The sequence below is a fragment of the Oncorhynchus keta genome, chromosome 7, assembly GCF_023373465.1.
Source record: "Oncorhynchus keta strain PuntledgeMale-10-30-2019 chromosome 7, Oket_V2, whole genome shotgun sequence".
Classification (NCBI taxonomy): Eukaryota; Metazoa; Chordata; class Actinopteri; order Salmoniformes; family Salmonidae; genus Oncorhynchus; species Oncorhynchus keta.
In genome coordinates this window covers 54041358-54068815 of record NC_068427.1, presented here as the reverse complement: position 1 = coordinate 54068815, position 27458 = coordinate 54041358, and the positions used below count along the sequence as shown (strand labels likewise).

The following is a 27458-nucleotide window of genomic DNA, read 5'->3' as shown; positions in this document are numbered from 1 at the left end:
CTATCTTGTCGTGTTTGGACCAATGATAGTCGGTCTTGTCGTGTTTGGACCAATGATAGTCTGTCTTGTCGTGTTTGGACCAATGATAGTCTGTCTTGTCGTGTTTGGACCAATGATAGTCTGTCTTTTCGTGTTTGGACCAATGATAGTCTATCTTGTCGTGTTTGGACCAATGCAACTCTTTCACACTGAAGACGGGTGATTATTGAAGGGGGAGATTCGTAAATTATGGTTATGAAATAAACAAAACTTGTTTCTTACAATTGTAGGTGGTTGTGAACGCTACAAACAACGTTAGCACTGAGAGAATGAGAACGGTAGATTACTGTAATTAATACATGCATTAACAGAAAAGAATGTAACCAAATGACTGGGGTTAATGGTATGTTTAGTCCTGGTGACGTAATGGAGAATTGATCAAAATCTACAATCAACGGGCAAACAATGAGAGCCCACGAATTGGCTGGAGACGGTGGAGCACATTCTGGAGAGAGAGACACACACACACCTCTCCCTTTCTTCTTGTCTCAACATTTTAAATGATGCTCGAGCCACGTTATCTTCACATATCTTAGATGTTTTTCACAGACATCTTGGCCATGTTCTGTTATCATCTCCACCCGGCACAGCCAGAAGAGGACTGGCCACCCCTCATAGCCTGGTTTCTTCCTAGGTTTTGGCCTTTCTAGGGAGCTTTTCCTAGCCACCGTGCTTCTACACCTGCATTGCTTGCTGTTTGGGGTTTTAGGCTGGGTTTCTGTACAGCACTTTGAGATATCAGCTGATGTACGAAGGGCTATATAAATAAATTTGATTTGAAATGTGACATCCGCAACTCAATAATCAGCGAGTCTTATTGCCACGCGTGCTGCCCAAATTGCGGACTTCCCAAATAGGCAGAGGCCTACGAGCTTATGATCTGAAACAATCCACAGCACATTTTATTAAAGAAGCTAATGATTCTCGATTCCTCTGTGGCAATTTCAGGCTTTCTGGTATATATTTTTTAATTTTTTATTGAACCTTTATTTAACTAGGCAAGTCAGTATTTACAATGACGGCCTAGCAAAAAAGGTGTCCTGTGGGGATGGGGGCTGGGATTTAAAATAAAAAAATACAAAAATATATAAATATAAGACTAAATATCATGACAAGAGACAACACTACAGAAAGACCTAAGACAACAACACAGCAAGGCAGCAACACATAACACAGCAAGGCAGCAACACAACATGACAACAACATGGTGGCAACAGGAGAGAAATGGGCTGTTTAGAATGGTATTGTCCCAGGTGTTCTGTTTAGAATGGTATTGTCCCAGGTGTTCTGTTTAGAATGGTGGTTTCCAGGTGTTCTGTTTAGAATGGTGTTTCCCCAGGTGGTCTGTTTAGAATGGTGGTTTCCAGGTGTGCTGTTTAGAATGGTGGTTTCCAGGTGTTCTGTTTAGAATGGTGTTGTCCCAGGTGTGCTGTTTAGAATGGTGGTTTCCAGGTGTTCTGTTTAGAATGGTGGTTTCCAGGTGTGCTGTTTAGAATGGTGGTTTCCAGGTGTTCTGTTTAGAATGGTGGTTTCCAGGTGTGCTGTTTAGAATGGTGGTTTCCAGGTGGGCTGTTTAGAATGGTGGTTTCCAGGTGTGCTGTTTAGAATGGTGGTTTCCAGGTGGGCTGTTTAGAATGGTGGTTTCCAGGTGTGCTGTTTAGAATGGTGTTTCCCAGGTGTTCTGTTTAGAATGGTGGTTTCCAGGTGTGCTGTTTAGAATGGTGGTTTCCAGGTGTTCTGTTTAGAATGGTGGTTTCCAGGTGTTCTGTTTAGAATGGTGGTTTCCAGGTGTTCTGTTTAGAATGGTGTTGTCCCAGGTGTTCTGTTTAGAATGGTGGTTTCCAGGTGTGCTGTTTAGAATGGTGGTTTCCAGGTGGGCTGTTTAGAATGGTGGTTTCCAGGTGTGCTGTTTAGAATGGTGGTTTCCAGGTGTTCTGTTTAGAATGGTGTTGTCCCAGGTGTTCTGTTTAGAATGGTGGTTTCCAGGTGTGCTGTTTAGAATGGTGGTTTCCAGGTGGGCTGTTTAGAATGGTGGTTTCCAGGTGTGCTGTTTAGAATGGTGTTTTCCAGGTGGTCTGTTTAGAATGGTGGTTTCCAGGTGTGCTGTTTAGAATGGTGGTTTCCAGGTGTTCTGTTTAGAATGGTGGTTTCCAGGTGTTCTGTTTAGAATGGTGGTTTCCAGGTGTTCTGTTTAGAATGGTGGTTTCCAGGTGTTCTGTTTAGAATGGTGGTTTCCAGGTGTTCTGTTTAGAATGGTGGTTTCCAGGTGTTCTGTTTAGAATGGTGGTTTCCAGGTGTTCTGTTTAGAATGGTGTTTCCCAGGTGTTCTGTTTAGAATGGTGGTTTCCAGGTGTTCTGTTTAGAATGGTGGTTTCCAGGTGTTCTGTTTAGAATGGTGGTTTCCAGGTGTGCTGTTTAGAATGGTGTTGTCCCAGGTGTTCTGTTTAGAATGGTGTTGTCCCAGGTGTGCTGTTTAGAATGGTGGTTTCCAGGTGTGCTGTTTAGAATGGTGTTTCCAGGTGTTCTGTTTAGAATGGTGTTGTCCCAGGTGTGCTGTTTAGAATGGTGTTGTCCCAGGTGTGCTGTTTAGAATGGTGGTTTCCAGGTGTGCTGTTTAGAATGGTGGTTTCCAGGTGTGCTGTTTAGAATGGTGTTTCCAGGTGTTCTGTTTAGAATGGTGTTGTCCCAGGTGTGCTGTTTAGAATGGTGTTGTCCCAGGTGTGCTGTTTAGAATGGTGTTTCCCAGGTGGGCTGTTTAGAATGGTGTTGTCCCAGGTGTGCTGTTTAGAATGGTGTTGTCCCAGGTGTGCTGTTTAGAATGGTGGTTTCCAGGTGTTCTGTTTAGAATGGTGTTTCCCAGGTGTTCTGTTTAGAATGGTGTTGTCCCAGGTGTGCTGTTTAGAATGGTGTTGTCCCAGGTGTGCTGTTTAGAATGGTGTTGTCCAGGTGTGCTGTTTAGAATGGTGGTTTCAGGTGTGCTGTTTAGAATGGTGTTTCCAGGTGTTCTGTTAAGAATGGTGTTGTCCCAGGTGTGCTGTTTAGAATGGTGTTGTCCCAGGTGTGCTGTTTAGAATGGTGGTTTCCAGGTGGGCTGTTTAGAATGGTGTTTCCAGGTGTTCTGTTAAGAATGGTGTTGTCCCAGGTGTTCTGTTTAGAATGGTGTTGTCCCAGGTGTGCTGTTTAGAATGGTGGTTTCCAGGTGTGCTGTTTAGAATGGTGGTTTCCAGGTGTGCTGTTTAGAATGGTGTTTCAGGTGTGCTGTTTAGAATGGTGTTGTCCCAGGTGTGCTGTTTAGAATGGTGTTGTCCCAGGTGTGCTGTTTAGAATGGTGTTTCCCAGGTGTGCTGTTTAGAATGGTGGTTTCCAGGTGTGCTGTTTAGAATGGTGTTGTCCCAGGTGGGCTGTTTAGAATGGTGTTTCCCAGGTGTGCTGTTTAGAATGGTGGTTTCCAGGTGTGCTGTTTAGAATGGTGGTTTCCAGGTGTGCTGTTTAGAATGGTGTTTTCCAGGTGTGCTGTTTAGAATGGTGGTTTCCAGGTGTGCTGTTTAGAATGGTGGTTTCCAGGTGTGCTGTTTAGAATGGTGTTTTCCCAGGTGTGCTGTTTAGAATGGTGTTTCCCAGGTGTTCTGTTTAGAATGGTGTTTCCCAGGTGTGCTGTTTAGAATGGTGGTTTCCAGGTGTGCTGTTTAGAATGGTGGTTTCCAGGTGTGCTGTTTAGAATGGTGTTGTCCCAGGTGTGCTGTTTAGAATGGTGTTTCCCAGGTGTGCTGTTTAGAATGGTGGTTTCAGGTGTAATGTTTAGAATGGTGTTTCCCAGGTGTGCTGTTTAGAATGGTGTTTCCCAGGTGTTCTGTTTAGAATGTTGGTTTCAGGTGTTCTGTTTAGAATGGTGTTGTCCCAGGTGTTCTGTTTAGAATGTTGGTTTCCAGGTGGGCTGTTTAGAATGGTGTTTCCCAGGTGTTCTGTTTAGAATGGTGTTTCCCAGGTGTTCTGTTTAGAATGGTGTTTCCCAGGTGTTCTGTTTAGAATGGTGTTTTCCAGGTGTGCTGTTTAGAATGGTGGTTTCCAGGTGGGCTGTTTAGAATGGTGTTTTCCAGGTGTTCTGTTAAGAATGGTGTTGTCCCAGGTGTGCTGTTTAGAATGGTGGTTTCCAGGTGGGCTGTTTAGAATGGTGTTTTCCAGGTGTTCTGTTAAGAATGGTGTTGTCCCAGGTGTGCTGTTTAGAATGGTGGTTTCCAGGTGGGCTGTTTAGAATGGTGTTTCCCAGGTGTTCTGTTAAGAATGGTGTTGTCCCAGGTGTGCTGTTTAGAATGGTGGTTTCCAGGTGGTCTGTTTAGAATGGTGTTTCCCAGGTGTTCTGTTTAGAATGGTGTTTCCCAGGTGTTCTGTTTAGAATGGTGTTTCCCAGGTGTGCTGTTTAGAATGGTGGTTTCCAGGTGGGCTGTTTAGAATGGTGTTTCCCAGGTGTTCTGTTAAGAATGGTGTTGTCCCAGGTGTGCTGTTTAGAATGGTGGTTTCCAGGTGGGCTGTTTAGAATGGTGTTTCCCAGGTGTTCTGTTTAGAATGGTGTTTCCCAGGTGTTCTGTTTAGAATGGTGGTTTCCAGGTGGGCTGTTTAGAATGGTGGTTTCCAGGTGGGCTGTTTAGAATGGTGTTTCCCAGGTGTTCTGTTTAGAATGGTGTTGTCCCAGGTGTGCTGTTTAGAATGGTGGTTTCCAGGTGTGCTGTTTAGAATGGTGTTTCCCCAGGTGTTCTGTTTAGAATGTTGGTTTCCAGGTGGGCTGTTTAGAATGGTGTTTCCCAGGTGTTCTGTTTAGAATGGTGTTTCCCAGGTGTTCTGTTTAGAATGGTGTTTCCCAGGTGTGCTGTTTAGAATGGTGGTTTCCAGGTGGGCTGTTTAGAATGGTGGTTTCCAGGTGGGCTGTTTAGAATGGTGGTTTCCAGGTGTGCTGTTTAGAATGGTGTTTCCCAGGTGTTCTGTTTAGAATGGTGGTTTCCAGGTGGGCTGTTTAGAATGGTGGTTTCCAGGTGTGCTGTTTAGAATGGTGTTTCCCAGGTCTTCTGTTTAGAATGGTGTTTCCCAGGTGTTCTGTTTAGAATGGTGTTTCCCAGGTGTGCTGTTTAGAATGGTGGTTTCCAGGTGGGCTGTTTAGAATGGTGTTTCCCAGGTGTGCTGTTAAGAATGGTGTTTCCCAGGTGGTCTGTTTAGAATGGTGTTTCCCAGGTGTAATGTTTAGAATGGTGTTTCCCAGGTGGTCTGTTTAGAATGGTGTTTCCCAGGTGTGCTGTTTAGAATGGTGTTTCCCAGGTGTAATGTTCAGAATGGTGTTTCCCAGGTGTTCTGTTTAGAATGGTGTTTCCCAGGTGTAATGTTTAGAATGGTGTTTCCCAGGTGTAATGTTCAGAATGGTGTTTCCCAGGTGTGCTGTTTAGAATGGTGTTTCCCAGGTGTAATGTTCAGAATGGTGTTTCCCAGGTGTTCTGTTTAGAATGGTGTTTCCCAGGTGTTCTGTTTAGAATGGTGTTTCCCAGGTGTTCTGTTTAGAATGGTGTTTCCCAGGTGGTCTGTTTAGAATGGTGTTTCCCAGGTGTGCTGTTTAGAATGGTGTTTCCCAGGTGTAATGTTCAGAATGGTGTTGCCCAGGTGTGCTGTTTAGAATGGTGTTTCCCCAGGTGTGCTGTTAAGAATGGTGTTTCCCCAGGTGTGCTGTTTAGAATGGTGTTTTCCAGCTAATTGCATTTTGGCAGTTTTTAAAAAATGAAGTCTTATTGGTTGCTTCATTACATACATGTTCATGTTCTGATAGATACATCACCATAATGTTCTGATAGATACATCACCATAATGTTAAGATAGATACATCACCATAATGTTCTGATAGATACATCACCATAATGTTCTGATAGATACATCACCATAATGTTATGATAGATACATCACCATAATGTTAAGATACATCACCATAATGTTCTGATAGATACATCACCATAATGTTCTGATAGATACATCACCATAATGTTCTGATAGATACATCACCATAATGTTCTGATAGATACATCACCATAATGTTAAGATACATCACCATAATGTTAAGATACATCACCATAATGTTAAGATATATACATCACCATAATGTTAAGATATATACATCACCATAATGTTAAGATATATACATCACCATAATGTTAAGATATATACATCACCATAATGTTAAGATACATCACCATAATGTTCTGATAGATACATCACCATAATGTTCTGATATATACATCACCATAATGTTAAGATACATCACCATAATGTTCTGATAGATACGTCACCATAATGTTCTGATAGATACATCACCATAATGTTAAGATACATCACCATAATGTTTAGATACATCACCATAATGTTCTGTTAGATACATCACCATAATGTTAAGATACATCACCATAATGTACTGATAGATACATCACCATAATGTTCTGATAGATACATCACCATAATGTTAAGATACATCACCATAATGTTATGATAGATACATCACCATAATGTTCTGATAGATACGTCACCATAATGTTCTGATAGATACATCACCATAATGTTAAGATACATCACCATAATGTTCTGATAGATACGTCACCATAATGTTCTGATAGATACATCACCATAATGTTAAGATACATCACCATAATGTTCTGATAGATACATCACCATAATGTTCTGATAGATACATCACCATAATGTTAAGATACATCACCATAATGTTCTGATAGATACATCACCATAATGTTCTGATAGATACATCACCATAATGTTCTGATAGATACATCACCATAATGTTAAGATACATCACCATAATGTTCTGATAGATACATCACCATAATGTTCTGATAGATACATCACCATAATGTTAAGATACATCACCATAATGTTCTGATAGATACATCACCATAATGTTCTGATAGATACATCACCATAATGTTAAGATACATCACCATAATGTTCTGATAGATACATCACCATAATGTTCTGATAGATACATCACCATAATGTTCTGATAGATACATCACCATAATGTTCTGATAGATACATCACCATAATGTTCTGATAGATACATCACCATAATGTTAAGATACATCACCATAATGTTCTGATAGATACATCACCATAATGTTCTGATAGATACATCACCATAATGTTCTGATAGATACATCACCATAATGTTAAGATACATCACCATAATGTTCTGATAGATACATCACCATAATGTTAAGATACATCACCATAATGTTCTGATAGATACATCACCATAATGTTAAGATACATCACCATAATGTTCTGATAGATACATCACCATAATGTTCTGATAGATACATCACCATAATGTTCTGTTAGATACATCACCATAATGTTCTGTTAGATACATCACCATAATGTTAAGATACATCACCATAATGTTCTGTTAGATACATCACCATAATGTTCTGATAGATACATCACCATAATGTTAAGATACATCACCATAATGTTCTGTTAGATACATCACCATAATGTTCTGTTAGATACATCACCATAATGTTCTGATAGATACATCACCATAATGTTAAGATACATCACCATAATGTTCTGTTAGATACATCACCATAATGTTAAGATACATCACCATAATGTTAAGATACATCACCATAATGTTCTGATAGATACATCACCATAATGTTAAGATACATCACCATAATGTTCTGATAGATACATCACCATAATGTTCTGAAGATACATCACCATAATGTTCTGTTAGATACATCACCATAATGTTCTGTTAGATACATCACCATAATGTTCTGATAGATACATCATAATGTTAAGATACATCACCATAATGTTCTGATAGATACATCACCATAATGTTAAGATACATCACCATAATGTTCTGATAGATACATCACCATAATGTTCTGATAGATACATCACCATAATGTTCTGATAGATACATCACCATAATGTTAAGATAGATACATCACCATAATGTTCTGTTAGATACATCACCATAATGTTCTGATAGATACATCACCATAATGTTCTGATAGATACATCACCATAATGTTAAGATACATCACCATAATGTTCTGTTAGATACATCACCATAATGTTCTGATAGATACATCACCATAATGTTAAGATACATCACCATAATGTTCTGTTAGATACATCACCATAATGTTAAGATACATCACCATAATGTTAAGATACATCACCATAATGTTAAGATACATCACCATAATGTTAAGATACATCACCATAATGTTAAGATACATCACCATAATGTTCTGATAGATACATCACCATAATGTTAAGATACATCACCATAATGTACTGTTAGATACATCACCATAATGTTCTGTTAGATACATCACCATAATGTTAAGATACATCACCATAATGTACTGATAGATACATCACCATAATGTTCTGATAGATACATCACCATAATGTTAAGATACATCACCATAATGTTCTGTTAGATACATCACCATAATGTTATGTTAGATACATCACCATAATGTTCTGTTAGATACATCACCATAATGTTAAGATACATCACCATAATGTTAAGATACATCACCATAATGTTAAGATACATCACCATAATGTTAAGATACATCACCATAATGTTAAGATACATCACCATAATGTTCTGATAGATACATCACCATAATGTTAAGATACATCACCATAATGTTAAGATACATCACCATAATGTTAAGATACAGAACCATAATGTTCTGATAGATACATCACCATAATGTTCTGATAGATACATCACCATAATGTTAAGATACATCACCATAATGTTCTGATAGATACATCACCATAATGTTAAGATACATCACCATAATGTACTGATAGATACATCACCATAATGTTCTGATAGATGCATCACCATAATGTTAAGATACATCACCATAATGTTAAGATACATCACCATAATGTTAAGATACATCACCATAATGTTCTGATAGATACATCACCATAATGTTCTGATAGATACATCACCATAATGTTCTGATAGATACATCACCATAATGTTCTGATAGATACATCACCATAATGTTAAGATACATCACCATAATGTTAAGATACATCACCATAATGTTCTGATAGATACATCACCATAATGTTCTGATATATACATCACCATAATGTTAAGATACATCACCATAATGTTCTGATATATACATCACCATAATGTTCAGATACATCACCATAATGTTAAGATACATCACCATAATGTTCTGATAGATACATCACCATAATGTTCTGATAGATACATCACCATAATGTTAAGATACATCACCATAATGTTCTGATAGATACATCACCATAATGTTCTGATAGATACATCACCATAATGTTCTGTTAGATACATCACCATAATGTTAAGATACATCACCATAATGTTAAGATACATCACCATAATGTTAAGATACATCACCATAATGTTCTGATAGATACATCACCATAATGTTCTGATAGATACATCACCATAATGTTAAGATACATCACCATAATGTTCTGATAGATACATCACCATAATGTTCTGATAGATACATCACCATAATGTTCTGATAGATACATCACCATAATGTTCTGATAGATACATCACCATAATGTTCTGATAGATACATCACCATAATGTTCTTATAGATACATCACCATAATGTTAAGATACATCACCATAATGTTCTGATAGATACATCACCATAATGTTCTGATAGATACATCACCATAATGTTAAGATACATCACCATAATGTTATACATCACCATAATGTTCTGATAGATACATCACCATAATGTTCTGATAGATACATCACCATAATGTTCAGATACATCACCATAATGTTATGATAGATACATCACCATAATGTTCTGATAGATACATCACCATAATGTTAAGATACATCACCATAATGTTCTGATAGATACATCACCATAATGTTCTGTTAGATACATCACCATAATGTTCTGATAGATGCATCACCATAATGTTAAGATATATACATCACCATAATGTTAAGATACATCACCATAATGTACTGATAGATACATCACCATAATGTTCTGTTAGATACATCACCATAATGTTCTGATAGATACATCACCATAATGTTCTGTTAGATACATCACCATAATGTTCTGATAGATACATCACCATAATGTTCTGATAGATACATCACCATAATGTTCTGATAGATACATCACCATAATGTTAAGATACATCACCATAATGTTCTGATAGATACATCACCATAATGTTAAGATACATCACCATAATGTTAAGATACATCACCATAATGTTAAGATACATCACCATAATGTTCTGATAGATACATCACCATAATGTTCTGTTAGATACATCACCATAATGTTCTGTTAGATACATCACCATAATGTTCTGATAGATACATCACCATAATGTTCTGTTAGATACATCACCATAATGTTCTGTTAGATACATCACCATAATGTTCTGATAGATACATCACCATAATGTTCTGTTAGATACATCACCATAATGTTCTGATAGATACATCACCATAATGTTCTGTTAGATACATCACCATAATGTTCTGATAGATACATCACCATAATGTTAAGATACATCACCATAATGTTCTGATAGATACATCACCATAATGTTAAGATACATCACCATAATGTTAAGATACATCACCATAATGTTCTGATAGATACATCACCATAATGTTCTGTTAGATACATCACCATAATGTTCTGTTAGATACATCACCATAATGTTCTGATAGATACATCACCATAATGTTCTGTTAGATACATCACCATAATGTTCTGATAGATACATCACCATAATGTTCTGTTAGATACATCACCATAATGTTCTGATAGATACATCACCATAATGTTCTGTTAGATACATCACCATAATGTTAAGATACATCACCATAATGTTCTGATAGATACATCAAATGTTCTGATAGATGCATCACCATAATGTTAGATACATCACCATAATGTTCTGATAGATACATCACCATAATGTTAAGATACATCACCATAATGTTCTGATAGATACATCACCATAATGTTCTGATAGATACATCACCATAATGTTCTGATAGATACATCACCATAATGTTAAGATACATCACCATAATGTTCTGATAGATACATCACCATAATGTTCTGATAGATACATCACCATAATGTTAAGATACATCACCATAATGTTCTGATAGATACATCACCATAATGTTAAGATACATCACCATAATGTTCTGATAGATACATCACCATAATGTTAAGATACATCACCATAATGTTCTGATAGATACATCACCATAATGTTCTGATAGATACATCACCATAATGTTCTGATAGATACATCACCATAATGTTCTGATAGATACATCACCATAATGTTCTGATAGATACATCACCATAATGTTCTGATAGATACATCACCATAATGTTCTGATAGATACATCACCATAATGTTCTGATAGATACATCACCATAATGTTAAGATACATCACCATAATGTTCTGATAGATACATCACCATAATGTTAAGATACATCACCATAATGTTCTGATAGATACATCACCATAATGTTAAGATACATCACCATAATGTTCTGATAGATACATCACCATAATGTTCTGATAGATACATCACCATAATGTTCTGATAGATACATCACCATAATGTTCTGATAGATACATCACCATAATGTTCTGATAGATACATCACCATAATGTTCTGATAGATACATCACCATAATGTTCTGATAGATACATCACCATAATGTTCAGATACATCACCATAATGTTCTGATAGATACATCACCATAATGTTCTGATAGATACATCACCATAATGTTCTGATAGATACATCACCATAATGTTCTGATAGATACATCACCATAATGTTCTGATAGATACATCACCATAATGTTCTGTTAGATACATCACCATAATGTTAAGATACATCACCATAATGTTCTGTTAGATACATCACCATAATGTTAAGATACATCACCATAATGTTCTGATAGATACATCACCATAATGTTCTGATAGATACATCACCATAATGTTCTGATAGATACATCACCATAATGTTCTGATAGATACATCACCATAATGTTAAGATACATCACCATAATGTTCTGTTAGATACATCACCATAATGTTAAGATACATCACCATAATGTTCTGTTAGATACATCACCATAATGTTAAGATACATCACCATAATGTTCTGATAGATACATCACCATAATGTTCTGATAGATACATCACCATAATGTTCTGATAGATACATCACCATAATGTTCTGATAGATACATCACCATAATGTTAAGATACATCACCATAATGTTCTGATAGATACATCACCATAATGTTCTGATAGATACATCACCATAATGTTCTGATAGATACATCACCATAATGTTCTGATAGATACATCACCATAATGTTAAGATACATCACCATAATGTTCTGATAGATACATCACCATAATGTTCTGATAGATACATCACCATAATGTTAAGATACATCACCATAATGTTCTGATAGATACATCACCATAATGTTCTGATAGATACATCACCATAATGTTCTGATAGATACATCACCATAATGTTCTGATAGATACATCACCATAATGTTCTGATAGATACATCACCATAATGTTCTGTTAGATACATCACCATAATGTTCTGTTAGATACATCACCATAATGTTCTGATAGATACATCACCATAATGTTCTGATAGATACATCACCATAATGTTCTGATAGATGCATCACCATAATGTTAAGATACATCACCATAATGTTCTGATAGATACATCACCATAATGTTCTGATAGATACATCACCATAATGTTCTGATAGATACATCACCATAATGTTAAGATACATCACCATAATGTTCTGTTAGATACATCACCATAATGTTAAGATACATCACCATAATGTTCTGTTAGATACATCACCATAATGTTAAGATACATCACCATAATGTTCTGATAGATACATCACCATAATGTTCTGATAGATACATCACCATAATGTTCTGATAGATACATCACCATAATGTTCTGTTAGATACATCACCATAATGTTAAGATACATCACCATAATGTTCTGATAGATACATCACCATAATGTTCTGATAGATACATCACCATAATGTTCTGATAGATACATCACCATAATGTTCTGTTAGATACATCACCATAATGTTAAGATACATCACCATAATGTTCTGATAGATACATCACCATAATGTTAAGATACATCACCATAATGTTCTGATAGATACATCACCATAATGTTCTGATAGATACATCACCATAATGTTCTGATAGATACATCACCATAATGTTCTGATAGATACATCACCATAATGTTCTGATAGATACATCACCATAATGTTCTGATAGATACATCACCATAATGTTCTGTTAGATACATCACCATAATGTTCTGTTAGATACATCACCATAATGTTCTGATAGATACATCACCATAATGTTCTGATAGATACATCACCATAATGTTCTGATAGATGCATCACCATAATGTTAAGATACATCACCATAATGTTCTGATAGATACATCACCATAATGTTCTGATAGATACATCACCATAATGTTCTGATAGATACATCACCATAATGTTCTGATAGATACATCACCATAATGTTAAGATACATCACCATAATGTTAAGATACATCACCATAATGTTCTGATAGATACATCACCATAATGTTCTGATAGATACATCACCATAATGTTCTGATAGATACATCACCATAATGTTAAGATACATCACCATAATGTTAAGATAGATACATCACCATAATGTTAAGATAGATACATCACCATAATGTTCTGATAGATACATCACCATAATGTTAAGATACATCACTATAATGTTAAGATAGATACATCACCATAATGTTCTGATAGATACATCACCATAATGTTAAGATACATCACTATAATGTTAAGATAGATACATCACCATAATGTTCTGATAGATACATCACCATAATGTTCTGATAGATACATCACCATAATGTTCTGATAGATACATCACCATAATGTTCTGATAGATACATCACCATAATGTTCTGATAGATACATCACCATAATGTTCTGATAGATACATCACCATAATGTTCTGATAGATACATCACCATAATGTTAAGATACATCACCATAATGTTCTGTTAGATACATCACCATAATGTTAAGATACATCACCATAATGTTCTGTTAGATACATCACCATAATGTTAAGATACATCACCATAATGTTCTGATAGATACATCACCATAATGTTCTGATAGATACATCACCATAATGTTCTGATAGATACATCACCATAATGTTCTGATAGATACATCACCATAATGTTAAGATACATCACCATAATGTTCTGTTAGATACATCACCATAATGTTAAGATACATCACCATAATGTTCTGTTAGATACATCACCATAATGTTAAGATACATCACCATAATGTTCTGATAGATACATCACCATAATGTTCTGATAGATACATCACCATAATGTTCTGTTAGATACATCACCATAATGTTCTGTTAAGATACATCACCATAATGTTAAGATACATCACTATAATGTTCTGATAGATACATCACCATAATGTTAAGATACATCACCATAATGTACTGTTAGATACATCACCATAATGTTAAGATACATCACCATAATGTACTGATAGATACATCACCATAATGTTCTGTTAGATACATCACCATAATGTTAAGATACATCACCATAATGTTCTGATAGATACATCACCATAATGTTCTGATAGATACATCACCATAATGTTCTGATAGATACATCACCATAATGTTCTGATAGATACATCACCATAATGTTAAGATACATCACCATAATGTTCTGATAGATACATCACCATAATGTTAAGATACATCACCATAATGTTCTGATAGATACATCACCATAATGTTCTGATAGATACATCACCATAATGTTAAGATACATCACCATAATGTTCTGATAGATACATCACCATAATGTTCTGATAGATACATCACCATAATGTTCTGATAGATACATCACCATAATGTTCTGTTAGATACATCACCATAATGTTCTGATAGATACATCACCATAATGTTCTGATAGATACATCACCATAATGTTCTGATAGATACATCACCATAATGTTCTGATAGATACATCACCATAATGTTCTGATAGATACATCACCATAATGTTCTGATAGATACATCACCATAATGTTAAGATACATCACCATAATGTTCTGATAGATACATCACCATAATGTTCTGATAGATACATCACCATAATGTTCTGATAGATACATCACCATAATGTTCTGATAGATACATCACCATAATGTTAAGATACATCACCATAATGTTCTGTTAGATACATCACCATAATGTTAAGATACATCACCATAATGTTCTGATAGATACATCACCATAATGTTCTGATAGATACATCACCATAATGTTAAGATACATCACCATAATGTTCTGTTAGATACATCACCATAATGTTAAGATACATCACCATAATGTTCTGATAGATACATCACCATAATGTTCTGATAGATACATCACCATAATGTTCTGATAGATACATCACCATAATGTTCTGTTAGATACATCACCATAATGTTAAGATACATCACCATAATGTTCTGATAGATACATCACCATAATGTTCTGATAGATACATCACCATAATGTTCTGATAGATACATCACCATAATGTTCTGATAGATACATCACCATAATGTTCTGATAGATACATCACCATAATGTTAAGATACATCACCATAATGTTCTGATAGATACATCACCATAATGTTCTGATAGATACATCACCATAATGTTCTGATAGATACATCACCATAATGTTCTGATAGATACATCACCATAATGTTCTGATAGATACATCACCATAATGTTCTGATAGATACATCACCATAATGTTCTGATAGATGCATCACCATAATGTTAAGATACATCACCATAATGTTAAGATACATCACCATAATGTTAAGATACATCACTATAATGTTAAGATAGATACATCACCATAATGTTCTGATAGATACATCACCATAATGTTCTGATAGATACATCACCATAATGTTCTGATAGATACATCACCATAATGTTCTGATAGATGCATCACCATAATGTTAAGATACATCACCATAATGTTAAGATACATCACCATAATGTTAAGATACATCACTATAATGTTAAGATAGATACATCACCATAATGTTCTGATAGATACATCACCATAATGTTCTGTTAGATACATCACCATAATGTTCTGATAGATACATCACCATAATGTTCTGATAGATACATCACCATAATGTTCTGATAGATACATCACCATAATGTTCTGATATATACATCACCATAATGTTCTGATATATACATCACCATAATGTTCTGATATATACATCACCATAATGTTCTGATATATACATCACCATAATGTTCTGATAGATACATCACCATAATGTTCTGATAGATACATCACCATAATGTTCTGATAGATACATCACCATAATGTTCTGATATATACATCACCATAATGTTCTGATATATACATCACCATAATGTTCTGATATATACATCACCATAATGTTCTGATATATACATCACCATAATGTTCTGATAGATACATCACCATAATGTTCTGATAGATACATCACCATAATGTTCTGATAGATACATCACCATAATGTTCTGATATATACATCACCATAATGTTCTGATATATACATCACCATAATGTTCTGATATATACATCACCATAATGTTCTGATAGATACATCACCATAATGTTCTGATAGATACATCACCATAATGTTCTGTTAAGATACATCACCATAATGTTCTGATAGATACATCACCATAATGTTCTGATAGATACATCACCATAATGTTCTGATAGATACATCACCATAATGTTCTGATAGATGCATCACCATAATGTTAAGATACATCACCATAATGTTAAGATACATCACCATAATGTTCTGATAGATACATCACCATAATGTTCTGATAGATACATCACCATAATGTTCTGATAGATACATCACCATAATGTTCTGATAGATGCATCACCATAATGTTCATGTGATTTCTGTCATTCTGAACGCTGTGTCAGGACACCCTATTGGGTTTTACACCCCAATGCATATGGATCTGGTAAATTTCTCAAACGTCTGGTAAAATAAAATAAAATAAAACTATCTTCCCGGTCACGTTGTCTGGCGTCACATCTTCCTAACGGTAACCCTGCTGCTTTGTGGCCTGGGTTTCCAGATGTTGCCTGGACTAAAGAGATCTCCATTGAGAAAGGACAAGGCTTAAAGTCATGCTTTTGTATCCTTTTAGGCCAGTAGTTTTGAAAGTAGTGCTTACAAAGTCTAAATGGGTCCCTCATAATTGTGCACTACGTCATCAATTTCATATATGTTACGTCCTACAAAAAAAAATATATATATATATATATATGTTTATTCGTAAAATAAGTTCTGAATTTGTAAGTGCTTAAGACCCACGGACTGCATGTTTAATCTGTGTCTAGGTAGCTGGTCCTGTATGTCTAAGCCTTTTATCTATCAGACGACAGCCCAAAGAGATGCTCTGCCTGGTGTGTAGACTGCATGTTTAATCTGTGTCTAGGTAGCTGGTCCTGTATGTCTAAGCCTTTTATCTATCAGACGACAGCCCAAAGAGATGCTCTGCCTGGTGTGTAGACTGCATGTTGAATCTGTGTCTAGGTAGCTGGTCCTGTATGTCTAAGCCTTTTATCTATCAGACTACAGCCCAAAGAGATGCTCTGCCTGGTGTGTAGACTGTTGTCGCAGCTGGACATAGTTGCTTGTTTGTCAGTTGGTCCTGATTTAACACGAAGAGTCTACCACGAACTGTACTACTCAATAATTAGATGTATAGAAAGCCTTTAAACCTCTCATCTCCATGCGTAATTATCTATTCTCAAATGGTTTGGTAAATTATGTCTAATCTATCAATCAATCAATCTATCTACTTATCTATCTACTTATCAATCAATCTATCTATCTATCTATCTATCTATCTATCTATCTATCTATCTATCTATCTATCTATCTATCTATCTATCTATCTATCTATCTATCTATCTATCTATCTATCTACCTATCTTATCTTATCTTATCTTATCTTATCTTATCTTATCTTATCTTATCTTATCTTCTTATCTTATCTTATCTTATCTTATCTTATCTTATCTTATCTTATCTTATCTTATCTTATCTTATCTTATCTTATCTTATCTTATCTTTTCTAATCTTATCTAATCTATCTTATCTATCTCAGACATGGAGGAGCCGGAGCTGGTGAATGGGGATGGGATGGACCAGCACACGGACGGGGAGGAACAAGCCGTCACCAGGACAAAAACCAAGAGGAAGAAGTGAGTTCTGGACTGTTGAATCAACGGGGACGTTCCAGGTCGCCTACATTGAATATGTGTTTCAGAAAACCCCCATCGATGTGCCTTAATGACCTGTTGATGATATATCTGAGCGGTAAGCGGCCTGGAACGTCTTCATAATCTCCATCTTGACACGTTACTGTCTGCACCCCCAACCCCCCCCCACAACAGGAAGTCCAAGATTGACATGCATTACGCCAATGACCTGGGTGTGGAGGAAGGTGACATCGTCAGTGGTTTGCACCATGCTATCCCCCAGCATTCCCTGTTTTCTTCTCCTCTGGGCCACAGCCAGCCTGTCGGCAAAGTGTTTGTGGAGAGAAACAGTGAGTGTTCGGTCTCTCTTATATTAATATATTATTATATTATATTATTATATTATATTATATTATTATATTATATTATTATTATATTATATATATATATTATATATTAACATAAAATCGGAACGTGCAACCAAATCTTGAGCTGTCGGCAGAGACTTACATCTCTAAACAACGGTAGAACGGCGCTGCAAACTCTCACAAAGTATTTAACTTCTTATGTAAATCACTAGTCTATACGAGTCTGCCTGTCTGCCTGCAACTAGCCGTCTGTCTGCCTGCGACTAGCTATCTGTCTGCCTGCGACTAGCTGGCAGACCACTAGTCTAGGACTAATAAACTATTTCAATGGCGAGTATGCTTCGTAGTCCTGGCCTAGAATAAATCTGTGTCCGGGGTAACTGGCTCTCTCCTTTCGAACTCAGACCCTGGTCAGGAGTTTAACCAGTTAGTTGTTGTCTCGATGTTCTTTCAGAGCGTTTCCAGGCGACTGACCCGCCCAAACACAACGCACATCTACCTGACCACATGGAGGATTACATGGAGACCAGACCCCTCTGGACGACCAGGGACGTAGCCATGAGAGTACACAGTGGGTTCAGGTGAGTTACACAGTGGGTTCAGGTGAGTTACACAGTGGCTTCAGGTGAGCTACACAGTGGGTTCAGGTGAGTTACACAGTGGCTTCAGGTGAGCTACACAGTGGCTTCAAGTGAGTTACACAGTGGCTTCAGGTGAGCTACACAGTGGGTTCAGGTGAGTTACACAGTGGGTTCAGGTGAGTTACACAGTGGGTTCAGGTGAGTTACACAGTGGCTTCAGGTGAGTTACACAGTGGCTTCAGGTGAGTTACACAGTGGCTTCAGGTGAGTTACACAGTGGGTTCAGGTGAGCTACACAGTGGCTTCAGGTGAGTTACACAGTGGGTTCAGGTGAGTTACACAGTGGCTTCAGGTGAGTTACACAGTGGCTTCAGGTGAGTTACACAGTGGGTTCAGGTGAGCTACACAGTGGCTTCAGGTGAGTTATACAGTGGCTTCAGGTGAGTTACACAGTGGCTTCAGGTGAGTTACACAGTGGGTTCAGGTGAGTTACACAGTGGCTTCAGGTGAGCTACACAGTGGGTTCAGGTGAGTTACACAGTGGCTTCTGGTGAGTTACACAGTGGCTTCAGGTGAGTTACACAGTGGCTTCAGGTGAGCTACACAGTGGGTTCAGGTGAGTTACACAGTGGCTTCAGGTGAGCTACACAGTGGGTTCAGGTGAGTTACACAGTGGCTTCATGTGAGCTACACAGTGGGTTCAGGTGAGTTACACAGTGGCTTCAGGTGAGTTACACAGTGGCTTCAGGTGAGTTACACAGTGGCTTCAGGTGAGTTACACAGTAGCTTCAGGTGAGCTACACAGTGGGTTCAGGTGAGTTACACAGTGGCTTCAGGTGAGTTACACAGTGGCTTCAGGTGAGTTACACAGTGGGTTCAGGTGAGCTACACAGTGGCTTCAGGTGAGCTACACAGTGGCTTCAGGTGAGTTACACAGTGGCTTCAGGTGAGTTACACAGTGGGTTCAGGTGAGTTACACAGTAGGTTCAGGTGAGTTACACAGTGGGTTCAGGTGAGTTACACAGTGGGTTCAGGTGAGTTACACAGTGGGCTCAAGTGAGTTACACAGTGGCTTCAGGTGAGCTACACAGTGGGTTCAGGTGAGCTACACAGTGGGTTCAGGTGAGCTACACAGTGGGTTCAGGTGAGCTACACAGTGGCTTCAGGTGAGCTACACAGTGGCTTCAGGTGAGCTACACAGTGGCTTCAGGTGAGTTACACAGTGGCTTCAGGTGAGTTACACAGTGGGTTCAGGTGAGTTACCCAGTGGCTTCAGGTGAGCTACACAGTGGGTTCAGGTGAGTTACACAGTGGGTTCAGGTGAGTTACACAGTGGCTTCAGGTGAGTTACACAGTGGGTTCAGGTGAGTTACACAGTGGCTTCAGGTGAGTTACACAGTGGCTTCAGGTGAGTTACACAGTGGCTTCAGGTGAGCTACACAGTGGGTTCAGGTGAGCTACACAGTGGCTTCAGGTGAGTTACACAGTGGCTTCAGGTTAGCTACACAGTGGCTTCAGGTGAGTAACACAGTGGCTTCAGGTGAGCTACACAGTGGCTTCAGGTGAGTTACACAGTGGCTTCAGGTGAGTTACACAGTGGGTTCAGGTGAGTTACACAGTGGCTTCAGGTGAGTTACACAGTGGCTTCAGGTGAGCTACACAGTGGCTTCAGGTGAGTTACACAGTGGCTTCAGGTGAGTTACACAGTGGGTTCAGGTGAGTTACACAGTGGCTTCAGGTGAGCTACACAGTGTCTTCAGGTGAGCTACATGCCTTGCAGAGATCTTGGATGTGATAACTGACACTTTATCTAATTCTCTGTCTCTCTGTGTGTGTGTCTCTCTCTCCAGAGTGATAGGTCTTTTTTCCCATGGCTTCCTGGCTGGCTATGCAGTGTGGAACACTGTGGTGGTGTATGTTTTGGCTGGGGAGCAGTTCACCACCCTACCTAACCTGCTACAGCAGTACCACTCCTTGGCCTACCCTGCCCAGTCTCTCCTCTACCTACTGTTGGCTATCAGCACAGTGTCTGCCTTCGACAGGTAAGGAAGGTCCTACCCTGCCCAGTCTCTCCTCTACCTACTGTTGGCTATCAGCACAGTGTCTGGGTTCTACAGGTAAGGTCCTACCCTGCCCAGTCTCTCCTCTACCTACTGTTGGCTATCAGCACAGTGTCTGGGTTCTACAGGTAAGGTCCTACCCTGCCCAGTCTCTCCTCTACCTACTGTTGGCTATCAGCACAGTGTCTGGGTTCGACAGGTAAGGTCCTACCCTGCCCAGTCTCTCCTCTACCTACTGTTGGCTATCAGCACAGTGTCTGGGTTCTACAGGTAAGGTCCTACCCTGCCCAGTCTCTCCTCTACCTACTGTTGGCTATCAGCACAGAGTCTGCCTCCGACAGGTAAGGTCCTACCCTGCCCAGTCTCTCCTCTACCTACTGTTGGCTATCAGCACAGTGTCTGGGTTCTACAGGTAAGGTCCTACCCTGCCCAGTCTCTCCTCTACCTACTGTTGGCTATCAGCACAGAGTCTGCCTCCGACAGGTAAGGTCCTACCCTGCCCAGTCTCTCCTCTACCTACTGTTGGCTATCAGCACAGTGTCTGGGTTCGACAGGTAAGGTCCTACCCTGCCCAGTCTCTCCTCTACCTACTGTTGGCTATCAGCACAGTGTCTGGGTTCTACAGGTAAGGTCCTACCCTGCCCAGTCTCTCCTCTACCTACTGTTGGCTATCAGCACAGAGTCTGCCTCCGACAGGTAAGGTCCTACCCTGCCCAGTCTCTCCTCTACCTACTGTTGGCTATCAGCACAGTGTCTGGGTTCGACAGGTAAGGTCCTACCCTGCCCAGTCTCTCCTCTACCTACTGTTGGCTATCAGCACAGTGTCTGCCTCCGACAGGTAAGGTCCTACCCTGCCCAGTCTCTCCTCTACCTACTGTTGGCTATCAGCACAGTGTCTGGGTTCTGCAGGTAAGGTTCCTGTAGTCTAGTTTCTACACGGTTCCTGTAGTCTAGTTTCTATACGGTTCCTGTAGTCTAGTTTCTACACGGTTCCTGTAGTCTAGTTTCTATACGGTTCCTGTAGTCTAGTTTCTCCTCTGTCTGATCTCTGTGCTCTGTGTTGCAGGGTGAACCTGGCGAAGGCCTCCATGGCTCTAAGGGGATTCCTCACTCTGGACCCGGCTGCTCTGGCCTCCTTCTGTAGGTTCCTCTCCTTCCTAGTTCATTACAACATCTGTAGCCTCTTCTGTTAGTTAACCGCCTAGTAGACAAAGACAAAACATATTCTGTGAGATATGATGTTTTCTCCTTCCTTCTCTGGGGTTTCCAGTGTACTTTACAGCGCTCATCCTGTCCCTCAGTCAGCAGATGACCAGCGATCGTATTAACCTCTACCCCACTGCCAACGAGACCCTGTGGTGAGCACTACACAGCTCTGTGGTGGAGGTCTACAATGGCAACCTATTCCCTATATAGTGACCAGGGCCCATAGCAACCTATCCCTTACTGTAGTCTACTATTGGGTTACTAATACTGAAGACTGTTACTCCAGACACATAACTATAGTCTGCTATTGGGTTACTAATACTGAAGACTGTTACCCCAGACACATAACTATAGTCTGCTATTGGGTTACTAATACTGAAGACTGTTACCCCAGACACATAACTGTAGTCTGCTATTGGGTTACTAATACTGTTACACCAGACACATAACTATAGTCTGCTATTGGGTTACTAATACTGAAGACTGTTACTCCAGACACATAACTGTAGTCTGCTATTGGGTTACTAATACTGAAGACTGTTACCCCAGACACATAACTGTAGTCTGCTATTGGGTTACTAATACTGTTACACCAGACACATAACTATAGTCTGCTATTGGGTTACTAATACTGAAGACTGTTACTCCAGACACATAACTGTACACATAACTGTAGTCTGCTATTGGGTTACTAATACTGAAGACTGTTACCCCAGACACATAACTGTAGTCTGCTATTGGGTTACTAATACTGTTACACCAGACACATAACTATAGTCTGCTATTGGGTTACTAATACTGAAGACTGTTACCCCAGACACATAACTGTAGTCTGCTATTGGGTTACTAATACTGAAGACTGTTACCCCAGACACATAACTGTAGTCTGCTATTGGGTTACTAATACTGAAGCTTCTGACTTCCCTTCCCTTTGGAAATAAAAACAAAACAGCAACAACAAGCGTAATAAACACTGTATATATATATATATATATATATATATATATATATAACAAAGAGCACAAGGTACAACAGAGACATTATTTATAGCAGAACAGCTGAGTACAGGAGCTTGGAGACATACAACAGGACGTGTGGACACAAGCACTCATCGTGGGTCACCTGTTACGTCATCTTCCATCTGTAGCTAGGACAATCTTAATTACCTTCAGGAAACATGTCTAGAGTCTGAGCTTTGTGTTGTAATAATAATAATATATGCCATTTAGCTGACGCTTTTATCCAAAGCGACTTACAGTCATGTGTGCATACATTCTACGTATGGGTGGTCCCGGGAATCGAACCCACTACCCTGGCGTTACAAGCGCCATGCTCTACCAACTGAGCCACAGACTACAGCCACTGTCCCCCAGCGCCCCTCCCTCCCTCTCAATTCAATTAAATTCATTTCAAGAGGCTTTGATTGGCATTGGGAAACATATGTTAATATTGTCAAAGGATGAGAAGTAGATATTACTTCTGTCTCTCTCTCCTCTTCCTCTAACCCCTTCCTCTCTCTCTCCTCTTCCTCTAACCCCCTCCTCTCTCCCTCCTCTTCCTCTAACCCCCTCCTCTCTCCCTCCCTCCCTCCCTCCCTCCCTCCAGGCCCCCTGGTTCAGAGCACCAAATCCTCCAGCCCTGGATAGTGGTCAACCTGGTGATAGCCCTGTTAGTGGGTCTGGCCTGGGCCTTCGTCTCAACGCGACCAGACATGGACTACACCGAAGGTGAGAGCTTTATGAACTCAACTCAAGTTATCATGTGAATTATCATTAACCAAAATAACTAGTTAATTATCACAATAACTAGCACTAATTACAAATGTCTAACGGTCTGGTTCATAACTATCAACTTTAAACTATTCCCGAGTGACAATTATTCCCGTGTCTTGTGTCGACAGAGTTTTTAATGGCGATGGCAGTTGAAGACCTCTACCCAAGACATGACGATAACCCAGATCTTTCAGCTTGAAACTCGTTACGTTCTATTTGGTTCCAAAGCAGTTTGGGAAAAAAATAATTGAAAAAAAAGTGTGTTTTTTTTGTTTTGTATTATGTGTACCATAAAATGAGAGAGATTTCCATTTCCACAATGTCATTTAAACATGAAATAAAAGGGGATCAAAATAACTGTTTCTGTTTACTGCTGACCTCTAGTGGGATCGTCTGATACCGCAGTGAAGTACATGATGATCCCATGTTCAGTATCAAAGTAGTGTAGTGGAGGTTCACGCTGTGTTCGGTTGATGGAACAGACCTCTAGTGGGATCGTCTGATACCGCAGTGAAGTACATGATGATCCCAGGTTCAGTATCAAAGTAGTGTAGTGGAGAAGCCACATGAAACATAAGAACCACGTGGTGTAGTGGAGAGTAAACCAGGTGTACTCCATATACCCACTTATTTTTCAGTGGCCAATTGTATTTACTCACTTCTAAACCCCCAGGATGAGTATCAAAGTAGTGTAGTGGAGGTTCACGCAGTATAAGGTTGATGGAACAGACCTCTAGTGGGATGGGTTGGATAATGTGACTGGGATAATGGGTTGGATAATGTGACTGGGATAATGGGTTGTTAATGTGACTGGGATAATGGTTTGTGGGACTGGTCAGGGATGGGTGGTGTGACCACTGATGGGGAAGCTGCCATGACTGGAAAGCACTCCGGGGTAGTAAAGCAGATCCTGGAGAGAGAACCGAGTGTGACGTGGAACAACTGCTTCCTACACAGGGAGGCAGCGAAGGACAAGGTGCCTGAGCTCCACGCCACTCTCCAGGATGTGATCCAGTCTGTCGACTATATCAAAAAGGTGTTTCCAGGCCTTCTAAAGGGATAATGGGGAACGAGAACCAGCAGGTGTATAACCAGGCCTTCTAAAGGGATAATGGGCAACGATCTCCAGCAGGTGTTTCCAGGCCTTCTAAAGGGATAATGGGCAACGAGCTCCAGCAGGTGTTTCCAGGCCTTCTAATGGGATAATGGGGAACGAGCTCCAGCAGGTGTTTCCAGGCCTTCTAAAGGGATAATGGGGAACGAGCTCCAGCAGGTGTTTCCAGGCCTTCTAATGGGATAATGGGCAACGAGCTCCAGCAGGTGTTTCCAGGCCTTCTAAAGGGATAATGGGCAACGAGCTCCAGCAGGTGTTTCCAGGCCTTCTAAAGGGATAATGGGCAACGAGCTCCAGCAGGTGTTTCCAGGCCTTCTAAAGGGATAATGGGGAACGAGCTCCAGCAGGTGTTTCCAGGCCTTCTAATGGGATAATGGGCAACGAGCTCCAGCAGGTGTTTCCAGGCCTTCTAATGGGATAATGGGCAACGAGCTCCAGCAGGTGTTTCCAGGCCTTCTAATGGGATAATGGGGAACGAGCTCCAGCAGGTGTTTCCAGGCCTTCTAAAGGGATAATGGGCAACGAGCTCCAGCAGGTGTATAACCAGGCCTTCTAAAGGGATAATGGGCAACGAGCACCAGCAGGTGTTTCCAGGCCTTCTAAAGGGATAATGGGGAACGAGCTCCAGCAGGTGTATAACCAGGCCTTCTAAAGGGATAATGGGCAACGAGCTCCAGCAGGTGTATAACCAGGCCTTCTAAAGGGATAATGGGGAACGAGCTCCAGCAGGTGTTTCCAGGCCTTCTAAAGGGATAATGGGGAACGAGCTCCAGCAGGTGTTTCCAGGCCTCCTAATGGGATAATGGGCAACGAGAACCAGCAGGTGTATAACCAGGCCTTCTAAAGGGATAATGGGGAACGAGAACCAGCAGGTGTTTCCAGGCCTTCTAAAGGGACGCTCTAACCGCTAGGCTTCCTGCCGCCCAACGCTCTAACCGCTAGGCTACCTGCCGCCCAACGCTCTAACCGCTAGGCTACCTGCCGCCCAACACTCTAACCAAATCAAATCAAATGCTTAACCGTCAGGCTACCTGCCACCCAGATGTTAACCACTGGCTACCTGCCGCCCAATGCTCTAACCGTGCTACCTGCCACCCCAACATACACACAAATACACAAATAGAATAACACACTTATATAGAAGTCCTAATTATTTCACTATTGCACTTCAAACAAAAAACACACAAACTAAATACCAATCATACACAGTATGATATGGGGCATAAAAAATACTATGTTTACATATGAATATTACCCACTTCAACAAGGTTTATTGACCCACTGTCCCACAGGTGACATCCTATCATTGGTAACGATGGCGATCGAAAACCGTCTCGCAAAATGTCACCATTAGTTATTTTTGTTTTTTTGTATGCCCTGGGCGTCTGCCTAAACAAACCCGCCACTGAGTTAAACGTCTCGGCTAGATTGACTACCTGGCGGATATTTTTGATCATCTGGATGCAACGTGACAAAGATATAGGGAGTACCATCGATTTGGACAGAGGGACAAAGTGGATGCCTTCAAATGAAGCTTACCGTTTTTAACAGGAGAATTTACATCGTAAAAACAGTTTTAAGTTGGATGTTCCATTCAAATACTGGAGGCCAAGACTGCCTAAGTGTCATGATGTTGGACAAAATTGCCCATCAACATTGCACAGGTTTTATTTTTTCACGATTAGGACATTAATTCGCTTTCCAAAGTCAATAAACATCTGGAAATGTGAGCAGCATTTTGTATTTCTAGTCGAATTTAGTG

General features: G+C 39.4%; 1 protein-coding gene across 1 annotated transcript in view; it reads left to right on the top strand.

Annotated features, from left to right (window-relative positions):
- tmem237a (transmembrane protein 237a) overlaps nt 1-24933 on the top strand; it is a 37350-nt gene extending 12417 nt beyond the window's left edge. Inside the window, 8 exon segments of the mRNA XM_052523269.1 lie at nt 18502-18598; nt 18791-18945; nt 19418-19544; nt 21395-21586; nt 22671-22744; nt 22875-22962; nt 24416-24537; nt 24711-24933. Of these exon segments, the coding sequence (XP_052379229.1) occupies nt 18502-18598; nt 18791-18945; nt 19418-19544; nt 21395-21586; nt 22671-22744; nt 22875-22962; nt 24416-24537; nt 24711-24781 (926 nt within the window). The 3' untranslated portion in view covers nt 24782-24933.
- Nucleotides 24934-27458: the final 2525 nt, after the last annotated feature.